This window comes from Mandrillus leucophaeus, unplaced genomic scaffold, assembly GCF_000951045.1.
Source record: "Mandrillus leucophaeus isolate KB7577 unplaced genomic scaffold, Mleu.le_1.0 Scaffold532, whole genome shotgun sequence".
Taxonomy (NCBI): Eukaryota; Metazoa; Chordata; class Mammalia; order Primates; family Cercopithecidae; genus Mandrillus; species Mandrillus leucophaeus.
The window spans coordinates 967141-979412 of NW_012105720.1; the positions used below are offsets into that span (position 1 = coordinate 967141).

Below are 12272 nucleotides of genomic sequence, written 5' to 3' on the forward strand. Positions count from 1 at the left end.
GTCATTCCTTTCCATGTTTAGTGCTTCCTTCAGGAGCTCTTGTAGGGCAGGCCTGTTGGTGACAAAATCTCTCAGCATTTGCTTGTCTGTAAAGGATTTTATTTCTCCTTCAATTATGAAACTTAGTTTGTCTGGATATGAAATTCTGGGTTGAAAATTCTTTTCTTTAAGAAAGTTGAATATTCGCCCCCACTCTCTTCTGGCTTGTAGAGCTTCTGCCGAGAGATCCGCTGTTAGTCTGATGGGCTTCCCTTTGTGGGTAACCTGACCTTTCTCTCTGGCCGCCCTTGACATTTTTTCCTTCATTTCAACTTTGGTGAATCTGACAATTATATGTCTTGGAGTTGCTCTTCTTGAGGAGTATCTTTGTGGCGTTCTTTGTATTTCCTGAAATTGAATGTTGGCCTGCCTTGCTAGGTTGGGGAAGTTCTCCTGGATAATATCCTGCAGAGTGTTTTCCAACTTGGTTCCATTCTCCCCATCACTTTCAGGTACACCAATCAGACGTAGATTTGGTCTTTTCACATAGTCCCATATTTCTTGTAGGCTCTGTTCGTTTCTTTTTGCTCTTTTTTCTCTAAACTTCTCTTCTCACTTCATTTCATTCATTTGATCTTCAATCACTGATACCCTTTGTTCCAGTTGATAGAATCGGCTACTGAAGCTTGTGCATTCATCACATAGTTCTCATGCCATGGTTTTCAGCTCCATCAGGTCGTTCAAGGACTTCTCTACACTGGTTATTCTAGTTAGCCATGAGTCTAATCTTTTTTCAAGGTTTTTAGTTTCTTTGTGCTGGGTTTGTACTTCCTCCTTTAGCTCAGAGAAGTTTGATCCTCTGAAGCCTTCTGCTCTCAACTCATCAAAGTCATTCTCCATCCAGCTTTGTTCTGTTGCTGGAGAGGAGCTGCGTTCCTTTGGAGGGGGAGAGGCGCTCTGATATTTAGAATTTTCAGCTTTTCTGCACTGCTTTTTCCCCATCTTTGTGGTTTTATCTACCTTTGGTCTTTGATGATGGTGATGTACAGATGGGGTTTTGGTGTGGATGTCCTTTCCATTTGTTAGTTTTCCTTCTAACAGTTAGGCCCCTCAGCTGCAGGTCTGTTGGAGTTTGCTTAAGGTCCACTCCAGACCCTGTTTGCCTGTGTATCAGCAGCGGAGGTTCAGTTGGAAATGCAGAAATCATCTGTCTTCTGTGTCGCTCATGCTGGGAGCTGCAGGCTGGAGCTGTTCCTATTTGGCCACCTTGGCACCACCCCCAGATACCACATTTTCTTTATCCATTCATCTCTTGCTGGACACTTAGGCTTCCAAATCATGGCTATTGTGAGCAGTGCTGCAACAAACATGGGAGTGCAGATATCTCTTTGATATCTTGATTTCCTTTCTTTGGGATATATACCAGCAGCGGAATTGCTGGATGATATGGTAACTCTAGTTTTAGTTTTTTAAGGAAGCTGCAAACTTCTCCATAGTGGTTGTACTAACTTACTTTCCCACCAACAGTGTATGACAGTTTCCTCTTCTCTACATCTTTGACAGCAGTTGTTGCCTGTCTTTTGAATAAAAGCCATTTTAACTGAAGTGAGATGATATCTCATTGTAGTTTTGATTTGCATGTCCCTGATGATCAGTGATGGTGAGCACCTTTTCAAATGCCTATTTGCCATTCATATGTCTTCTTTTGTGAAACATCTCTTCAGATCTTTTGCCTATTTTAAATTCAGGTTATTAGAGATTTTCTAACGGAGTTGTATGATCTCTTTATGTATTCCGGTTATTAATCCTTCATCGGATGGGTAGTTTGCAGATATTTTCTCCCATGCTCTGGGTTGTCTTTTCATGTTGTTGATTGTTTCCTTTGTTGTGTGGAAGCTTTTTAACTGGATGTGATCCCATTTGTCCACTTTTGCTTTGTTTGCCTATGCTTGAGGAGTATTACTCAACAAATTTTTGCCCAGTCCAAATTCCTGGAGAGTTTTCTCCAATGTTTCCTTGTAGCAGCTTCATAGTTCGAGGTCTTAGATTTAAGTCTTTAATCCATTTTGATTTGATTTTTGTATATAGTGAGAGAGAGGGGTCTAGTTTCATTCTTCTGTATATGAATATCCAGTTGTCCCAGCACCATTTGTTGAAGAGACTGTCTTTTTCCCAATGTATGTTCTTGGCATTTTTCTCTAAAATTAGTTTACTGTAGATTTACGAATGTTTCTGGGCTCTCCATTCTGTTCCATTGGTCTATGTGTCTGTTTTTCCACCAGTACCGTACTGTTTTGGTTACTAAAGGTCTGAATTCTAATTTGAAACCAGGTAATGTGATTCCATCAGTTTTGTTCTTTTTGCTCAAGATAGCTTTGGCTATTCTGAGTTTTTTTTGTGGCTCCACAAAAATTGTAGAACTGTGGGGATGGGCAGGAGACAAAAAAAAGTAGGATTGTTTTTATTAGTTGTGAGGAATCTCATTGGCATTTTGTTAGTGATTGCATTAAATATGTAGATTGCTTTGGGTAGTATGAACATTTTAACAATATTGATTCTTCAAATCCATGAACATGAAATATTCCTTTTTCTGTGTCCCCTTCAATTTCTTTCATCAATATTTTATACTTTTCATTGCAGAGACCTGTGGCTTCTTTGGCTAAATTAATTCTTAGGTATTTAATTTTATTTGAGACTATTGTAAATGGGACTACTTTCTTGATTTCTTTTTCAGATTGTCCACCTTTGGCATATATAAATGCCACTGATTTTTGTATGTTAATTTTGCATCCTGTAACTTGTTTATCAGCTCTAATAGTTTTTTTTTTTTTTTTTTTTTGGAGGAGTCTTTATGTTTTCCCAGCTATGAGATCATATTGGCCAGGCGTGGTGGCTCACGCATGTAATCCCAGCACTTTGGGAGCCTGAGGCGGGCAAATCACGAGGTCAAGAGTTCAAGATCAGCCTGGCTAACATGGTGACACCCCATCTCTACTAAAAATACAAAAATAAAAATAAAAAATTAGCCGGGCATGGTGGTGTGCGTCTGTAGTCCTAGCTACTCGCGAGGCTGAGGCAGATGAATCGCTTGAACCCAGGTGGCGGAAGTTGCAGTGAGCCAAGATCGCGCCACTGCACTCCAGCCTGGTCAACAGAGTGAGACTCTGTCTCAAAAAAAAGAAAAAATCATCAAGGAAAATATGACTTCTTCCTTTCCAATTTGGATGCCCTTTATTTCTTTCTCTCATCAGACTGCTGTAGCTAGAACTTCCAGCACTATGTTGACTAACAGTGGCGAAAGTGAGCATCCTTGATGTGTTCCAGATTTTAGATGAAAGGCTCTCAGTTTTTCCCTATTCAGTAAGATACTAGCTGTGGGTCTGCCTTTTATGGCTTTTATTACATTGAGGTATGTTCCTTCAATAGCCAGTTTTTTGAGGGTTTTCATCAGGAAGTGACGTTGAATTTTATTAAATGCTTTTTCAGTATCAATTGAAAAGATCATATTATTTTTGTCCTTCATTCTCTTTATATGATGCATCAAACTGATTGATATATTTATGTTGAACCATCCTTACATCCCAGGGATAAATTCCACTTGATCATGATGAATGATGTTTTTAATGCATTGTTGAATTCAGTTTGCTAGTATTTTGTTGAGGATTTTTGCCTCAATATTCATCAGGGATACTGGCCTAAAGTTTTCTTTTTTTGACGTGTCTTTGTCTAGTTTTGGTATCAAGGTAATACTGACCTCATAGAATAGGTTTGGAAGTATTCTCTCTTCCTATATTTTTCAGAATAGTTTGAATAGGATTGGCATTAGTTCTTTTGTAAATGTTGGCTAGAATTTAGCAGTGAAGCCATTGGGTCCTGGGCTTTCCTTTACTGGGAGACTTTTTATTATGCATTCTATCTTGTTACTTGTTGGTCTGTTCAGGTTTTTGATTGTTTCATGGTTCAATCTTGGTACTTTGTGTGTATCTAGGAATGTAAGCATTTCCTCCAGATTCTCCTATTTATTGGCATACAGTTGCTTATAGTAGCCACTATTGATCCTTAGAATTTCTACAGAATTATTTGTAATGTCTCCTCTTTCATTTCTGATTTTACTCATTTGGGTCTTCTCTCTTTACGTCTTAGGTAGTCTAGCTAAATGTTTATCAATTTTATTTTTTCAAAAACCAACTTTTCATATCATTAATCTTTATTGTTTTCTTCATTGCAATTTTTTTGTTTCTGCTCTGATGTTTATTATTTCTTTTCTCTACTGATTTTGGGTTTGGTTTACTCTTGCTTTTCTGGTTCCTTAAGGTGCATAATTAGGCTTTTTTGGTGTAGGCAGTTATATCTATAAATTTCCCCTTAGCACTGTTTTCACTAGATCCCATATGTTTTGGTATACTATGTTTCCATTATCATTTGTTTCAAGAAATTTTCAATTTCCTCTTAATTTTTTCATTGACCCCCTGGCCATTCAGGAGCATACTGCTTTATTCCTATGTGTTTGTATAGTTTTCAAAATTCTTGTTATTAATTTCTAGTTTTATTCCACTGTGGTCAGAGAAGATGCTTGATATTATTTCCTTTAAAAAAAAATGTTTTAAACCTTGTTTTGTGACCTAACATATGGTCTATCCTTGAGGATTATCCATATGCTGAGAAGAATTCGCATTCTGCAGCTGTTGGATGAAATGTTCTGTAAATATTTATTATGTTCATTTGGTCTACAGCATAACTTTGATGTTTCTTTGCTAGTTTTCTGTCTGGGACATCTGTCCAGTGCCAAAAGTGAAGTGGTTAAGTCTCCAGTTATTATTGTATTGACGTCTATTTCTCTCTTTAGCTATAATATTTTTTGCTTTATATATCTGGGCACTCCAGTGCTTCTTGCATATAAATTATAATTGTCATATCCTCTTGCTGAATTGGCCCTTGTATCATGATATAATGACTTTCTTTGTGTCTTCTCACAGTTTTTGTCTTGAAGTCTATTTTGCCTGATATAAGCATAGCTACTCCTGGTAAGTTTTTGTTTCCATTGGCATGGAATATATACTTTTTTTATCCTTTTATTTTCAGTCTATGTGTGACTTTATAGGTAAAGTGTGTTTCTTGAAGGCAACAGACCATTGGGTCTTGCTTTTCCTTAAAAAAAAAAAAAAAATCCATTCATCCATGCTATGTCTTTTGATTAGTTAGTCCATTTACATTCAATATTATTATTGATAAGTAAGGAGTTACTTCTGCCATTTTGTTTTATGTTTTCTGGTTGTTTTGTGGTCTTCTCTTCCTTTCCTTCCTTCCTGTCTTCCTTTTAGTGAAGGTGATTTTCTCTGGTGGTATGTTTTAATTTCTTGCTTTTCATTTTTTGTGTATATAGTTTTTATTTTGGATTACCAGGAAGCTTGAAAATAATATCTTATAACCCATGATTTTAAACTGAAGACAACACTGATTGCATAAACAAGCAAAAAGAAAACTAATTAAAAATCTACACTTTGACTTCATCCTCCTGCCTTTTACTTTTTTTGTTTCTCTTTATATCTTTTTGTACTGCTTATATCTTGAAAAGTAGTTGTATTTATTATTTTTGATGGGCTCATAGTTTTTCTACTTAAGACATGAGTAGTTTACATACCACAATTACAGTATTATAATAGTCTATTTTTCTGTGTGCTTATCATTACCAGTGAGTTCTGTGCCTTCAGATGATTTCTTATTGCTCATCCTGTTCTTTCAGATTTGAAAACTATGTTTGGCATCTCCTGTAGGATAGGTCTGGTGTTGATGAAATCTCTCAGCTTTTGTTTGTCTGGAAAAATCTCTCTTGCTAGTTCATGTTTGAAGGATATTTTCATGAGATATACTAAGTGTTTTCTTTCAGCACTTTAAATATGTCATGCCACCATCCTGGCCTGTAAGGTTCCCACTGAAAAGCCTGCAGTCAGACATGTTGAAGCTCCATTGTGTGCTATTTGTTTCTTTTTTCTTGCTGCTTTTAGGCTCCTTTATTTTTTACCTTGGAAGTTTGATTATTAAATGCCTTGAGGTAGTCTTCTTTGGGTTAAATTTGCTTGGTGTTCTAAAACCTTGGACTTGAATACTGGTATCTTTCTCCAGGTTTGGTGTTCTATTCTACTGCAGCTAAGCTTGAACCCAAACCACAAGACAAAATCCTTCCCACCCTTCCCTCCTCTTTCCACAAGTGGAAGAGCCTCTCCTGCTGCTGCCACCACTGGCCCATGGGGAGTTCTGCCAGGCCACCACCAATGTTCACTTAAGGCTCAAGCACTCCTCAGTCAGCCTGTGGTGAATACTGCCAGGCCTGGGACTCGCCCTTCAGGGCAGTGGGCGCCCCTCTGGCCCATAGCAGGTCCAGAAATACTGTCGAAGGGCCTAGGCCTGGACTTGGGGGCCCCAAGGTCCCACTTGGTTTTCTACCCCACTATGGCTGAGACGCTACCCAAAGCCAGCATGTATCAGAGTCTCACCTAACACCCATAGCATACTACCTGGATATCACTATTAGTTATTCAGGGTCTAAGGGCTCTTTGGTCAGCAGGTGATGAATCTTGCCAGAATTGTGTCCTTCCCTTCAAGGCAACGGGTTCTCTTCCAGCCCAGGGTATGTCTACATATGTCATCTGGGAGCTAAGGCCTGAAATGGGGGCCTCACAACCCTGCATGTCGCCCTGCCCTGCTGTGGCTGAGCTAGTATCCAAGATGCAAGACAAAGCTGTCTTTTCTCTTCTCCCTACTCTCCTCAAGCAGAAGGAAGGAGTCACCTGCATTGGTGTGAGCTACACTGCTTAGGGTTGGGAGAGGCACGGCATAAGCACTTCCTCAGCCATCCTGTCTGGTGTCTAGCTTAGGTCACATGTTGCCCCAGTTCACCAGTTCTAAGCCCAGGACAGCATCAGGGCTTGCTTAAGAATTGCAGTCCTTGTAACCTAGACTGTCTTTTAAATTCACTTAGGACTCCAGAGCACTTTAGCCCACAGTGGCATGGCCTGCTGAGAAATTCAAGTTCTGATAACTGGGATTGGTGCTTCTCCTCTGACTATGTCTGGTCCAAATGCTCTCTGTGTGGGTAGGTGCCAGCTGAGGTCAGAACAGTTTTGGCTTTCTGCTGCAACAGTGCAGCACTGAGTTCAATGTAAAGTCCCCCAGTCACTATGCTGTCCCTCCCCTACATGTACAGTTTCTCTCTCTGCACCACATGGGTACTACTGGGGAATGGGGAGGGGCAGCATCAGGGTTTCAAAACTGTTTTTCCTGTTTTCAATGCCTCTTTCAGTGATACAAAGTTAAAACCAGGTAATGTGATTGTTCACCTGATTTTTGGTTCTTATGACGGTGCTTTTCTGTGTGCAGATAATTGTTAAAACTTGGTTTCCTGTGGGTGATGGGGGGAGCTATCAGTGGAGGCTTCTATTCAGCCATCTTGTTCCAACTCAGTGGCCTTGGTTTAAAATAACTAGAGTTTTTGTTTTCTCCACGTGTGTTGACATATTTGTGATTATTATAAAACACTTAATTATCTGAACTGATAAGATATTAAGATCTTTCAATGTAAGAAAAATGATAGAGCATCATAGTTAATAGTATGTTTTCATTCTCCTTTTCATATAAAATACAATTAAACTCTGTAAATATCTTATATGGCAGAGGGTATGGTTCTTTCTCCTTCAGCTTCCTCTAATGAAAAAGCTGATTTCTGAAATAGAAGTATTGGGAACAAAATTGCTTGGTGAGAGAAAATAATGGACATAATTTTAAAACACGGCCACTGAATCTAAGCTATCCTCTATGAAGATGGAAGAACTAAACAGTAATCAGGTACTATAATTTGCCTGCTTCTGCTCAAAACTATGGACTCCTAACTATCATAGTAGAACTATGATGCAAATAATTAAATGATGCAAAGCAAAGGTTAAAAAGAAGATTGAGGTATAACTCCATCTTTAACACAGAAAAAAATGTATCGCTACCAATAGAAAACAGCAATACTGCTATGTCTTGAAGCATGTCTATAAAATCTATTTGTGTCATTCTATTATCCTCTAATTAAATGTGGTTAAACGGTTTTATTTGAATCTGTTTCTTAAAGGTGAATAACTAAAACAAATTCAATGCTTTTAAAATTGAACTAATTCATCTTTTTAAGAATTTTTGAATTATACCTTATCTGCAGCTAAATCCAACTTTCCATTTAGTATTTGAGCCTTTTTTAGGTACCGCTGAACATCCTGAAGATCTCCAAACGAATAAAATTCTTCTGATTGTTTAGCATAACTCTCCAGTTCCTCCACAAACCGTTCACACCGTAACTAATGAAAACAATTTGTTGTTAATATTCTTAAAAGTTAAAACCCTTTGGTGTCAAAAAATTTAAACTTTGTAGGAGTTACCAGAATTATTATTATTATATTTTGTCACTGGTAAAACAAAAAAGGATGATCTGGAAAATGACTGAGATCTAAAATATGCAGAATTTTAAAATTTTTAAATTAATGGATTTAGATTCCTGTAACTCACGGATTAGAAAAAGTCAACTCTGTATTATCTATGTAAGAAGTTCTAGCTAATAAAATGAATAAAAATGTTAGACAATGGTGATCTTTAATATGCTGAAGAATTTATGCAAACAAATAATTTATCAGCATTTGAAAAATCTCTTAATAACCAAGAATGGGACTAAAAGAAAATTTCAATTTTTACCTATGCTATTTTTATAAACAACTGAAAAAACAGAATTTCCTTAATTGTGCTCTGATATCATTTCAATTAGCAATACTAAAGCAAGATATTCCAAGGTTATTTTTCTTGTCCCATGGGCTCTCTTCACAAGAAACATGTAAGGTAAATAAATCCAGATTTAAACACTTAAAAACTATAGTGTTCTAATATAAGATAGGTGTGTATGTTTTAAGTAAAAAAGCCTTATTACATAATTGGTATTGGTAAGGCATTCTAAATTAAAGGGCTCTAAAAAATAGCTCAATAAAATATTCCAAAAATTTAGGTTACTCAAAAATAGATTTTCTATTTTATAGATGATCTAGGCTGATTTCTGTCCTCTTTTCTCTAGTTTCCTGGCAAACTTATTGCTTTGGCCCAGTAGGGGAGGCAAACTGAGAGGAAAAGTTCATCAACAGTATGTATAGCTTGTGATTTAAAACACAGCATAAATCATTCTGGGCCACTTAGCAATTTTCTAAGAGTCTATTATATTGAAACTTAAACATCTAATATTTACTACTCATGATGTTTTCTGTGGTTTTAAAAAAATTTGATATAGCCTTAATGTAAAACAAAAACATAAACTACAGTTTAAAATGAAGAGTTTTTTTAAGCCTATGAATTATTCTCCGAACAACATATTTTGCCAATTAACTATATTTGCTATACGTATAATAGAAAGACAGCATGGCTTGCTATTAAAGGACATCTGTACTGGCTGGCCTGAACAAGTCTCTTGATCTTTGGGAAACTTACTCTTTCATCTGTAAAATGAGACTGTAAATATTAAGTCATTTACCAGGACAGTAGCTATGGAATGCTCACAGCATTTCTGTGTGTCAGTCACTGTGCTGAGCAGTGGATATAAATGGAGAAAGGTAACAACGAAACAGCCCTGCTCTCAAGGAGCTGATGGTCCCATCAGGAGGCAGACTTACAAATACTAACATAACGATCAGATAATTGTCCAATGGAGATGGGGTCAAAGTGAGAGCACAGGAGAGGAGAAGCAGCACTGAGGTCTGCTGAGAGGGCTTCTCAGAAAAATGAATACAGTGTGCTAGACAAACAGGCACGTGTGGGGCAGGGGTGTCCTCGGAGTGATGGGGAGAATGTGGAGGAGACAAGAAGCATAGGACAGCAGACACCTAGAAGTTGACAGGGTTACTGAAAAGTCATGAGCAAGGAGTGGGGAGAAGTAGGCAAGGAAGCTGGACAGGGAAATGGGCAAATCACAAACCATCTTATATGGAAGACCACCCCCCACCCCCCATCCCCCAAAAAAGCTGGAGTTATTGAATGTTAAAGTGACAATTCTGGGCACAATGCTTAGGAGAGTGAGCAATTATGAGGTATGAAACCACATTTCATTAAGGGAGCTTTGATATTCAAACCATTTTTAAAAACTGAAAATAGTACTATAAACTATATAAGATAAATACTATTTTTATTAACTATCACGTATGTACAATATATTCCATTTTTTATGTTACCTTGAAAAATCAAGAAATGACTGCATATTGATCAATATACTACTGACTCCTTAATCATCCAATAAGCATTATAAAAGATCCAATGTATTACTGTCTCCCACTAACATTTATAATATGAGATTATAACATTGTAGCATGAGAAAGCTAAAAGTATGCACTCTGAAATAAAATAATTGACAATGTTATGTAAAAAGATAAAAATAAAACATTTCCAGAAAATGAAAATAAAATATCTAAGATGCCAACCTTCAGACCTTCTTGATACTGTTCTATTTTCTCTTTAATGATTTTCCTGTGTTCTTCAAAAATTTCTCCCATCCTTCCATACCACTGGAAAACACTGTTATTTAGCCTAATGTCTGCTGGAGAAAAGTTGACATACTCGATGAGGAAGGCAAGGCAGTTTTTGGAATCCACTAATCTCTGTTCTAGTTCAATCATATCAGTTACCTCCACTTTCTGAATGTAAGCCTGAGGGAAAACAAAAATTATAGGTGGCATTTTAACGAACAGCTCATGTCACAAAACAGCCTGTGGAAATACATTGCATAACTATGCACAGACTTACTAGAAGTCAACATTTTTGGTTCAAAATCAGGGACTACAGCATAGTTTCCTTCTCATCCCTCCAAAATATCTCACTAAAATGACAACAACAAAAAAAGAAAATGCTTAACAACACATGGAAAACCAGGGAGGAGGGCTGTGGGTTCACAGAAGATAGATATGAAACAGATACTGAGTGATGACTTATTCTTTCAGAATAACATTTTATGGGCACCTGCTATGGGCCTCACACTGTGTCAGGTGCTGGCAATACAGTGTGACGAAAGACAGACATGGGCTCTGCCCTCCCTGAGTTTGCAGTCTAGTTGGGGAGTCTGTTTTTACCCAAATAACCACTAGAACAAATGTAAAACTTCAAGCTTGCAACAGAGACAACTGCTGCAAAGGCACGCTGCTCAGAGCATATCATAAGGATGTGAAGTAGTGAGAGGTGGAGGGTAGTTCCCATATCTTGGAGAAGCACAAATAGAAGGAAATGAGGGAATGAAACAAGTGGAGAGGGATGCATGTGGAGGGAACATGGGCCCAGTGGCAAGAAGGAGCAGGGGTAAGGGGCTGAGGGGTCAGCAGGGCTGCAGCAGAGTGGTAGGGCAGCAGACAGATGGCTTTGTTACATTCATCCCAGGACTGAATACTCAAGGACAACCAAAATTTTTTTGTTAGTTCCAGTCCCCCGGTACCAATACTTCTGGACTACCATTCAAGGTAGTAAGAGCTCCTTTGTGTTATGGAATGAAATTCTTGTTTTATGGGTATTGGGCAGGTGGGAATGTGATAACCTAAACATGGATGCACTTTCACTTCACTCTGAATGCCACTTTTTCCTCTTTCTCTGAATTGTTTTGACCTATAAAGTTGGTTTTTTTTGTTTGTTTGTTTGTTTTTTTCTGAGCTGGAGTCTCACTCTGTCATCCAGGCTGGAGTGCAGTGGCACAATCTCGGCTGACTGCAACCTCAGCCTCCCACGTTCAAGCGATTCTCCTGCCTCAGCCTCCCAAGTAGCTGGGATTCAAGCATGGGCTAGGTTTTTGTTGTTGTTTTTCTCGTAGAGACGGGGTTTCACCATGTTGCACAGGCTGATCTCAAACTCCTAATCTCAGGTGATCTGTCCACCTCAGCCTCCCAAAATGCTGGAATTACAGGCATGAGCCACCACGGCTGACCCTTCCTTTGTATTTTTAAGAAAATATTAAAAATCGGCTGGGCATGGTGGCTCATGCCTGTAACCCATGCCTGTAAACCTAGAGGTCTAGACAGGTGGATCACCTGAGGTCAGGAGTTCAAAACATGGTGAAACCCAGTCTCTACTAAAAATACAAAAAAATTGGCTGGGTGTGGTGACAGGTGCCAGTAATCCAGCTACTTAGGAGGCTGAGGCAGGCGAATTGCTTGAACCCAGGATGTAGTGGTTGCACTGAGCCAAGATCACACCACTGCACTCCAGCCTGGGTGACAGAACGAGACATGTCTCAAGAAAGAAGGGAAAGG

The 12272-nt window shown here is 38.3% G+C and overlaps 1 protein-coding gene across 2 annotated transcripts in view; it reads right to left on the reverse strand.

The window, feature by feature from the left end:
- DNAH7 (dynein, axonemal, heavy chain 7) overlaps positions 1–12272 on the reverse strand; it is a 384437-nt gene that overhangs the window by 272185 nt on the left and 99980 nt on the right. For both annotated transcript variants that reach the window (XM_011997181.1, XM_011997180.1), the window contains exons 16-17: positions 10464–10688; positions 8166–8312 (exon numbers count right to left, since the gene is read on the reverse strand). In XM_011997181.1, coding sequence (XP_011852571.1) covers positions 8166–8312; positions 10464–10688 — 372 coding nt within the window. The remainder of the gene's footprint in view (positions 1–8165; positions 8313–10463; positions 10689–12272) is intronic.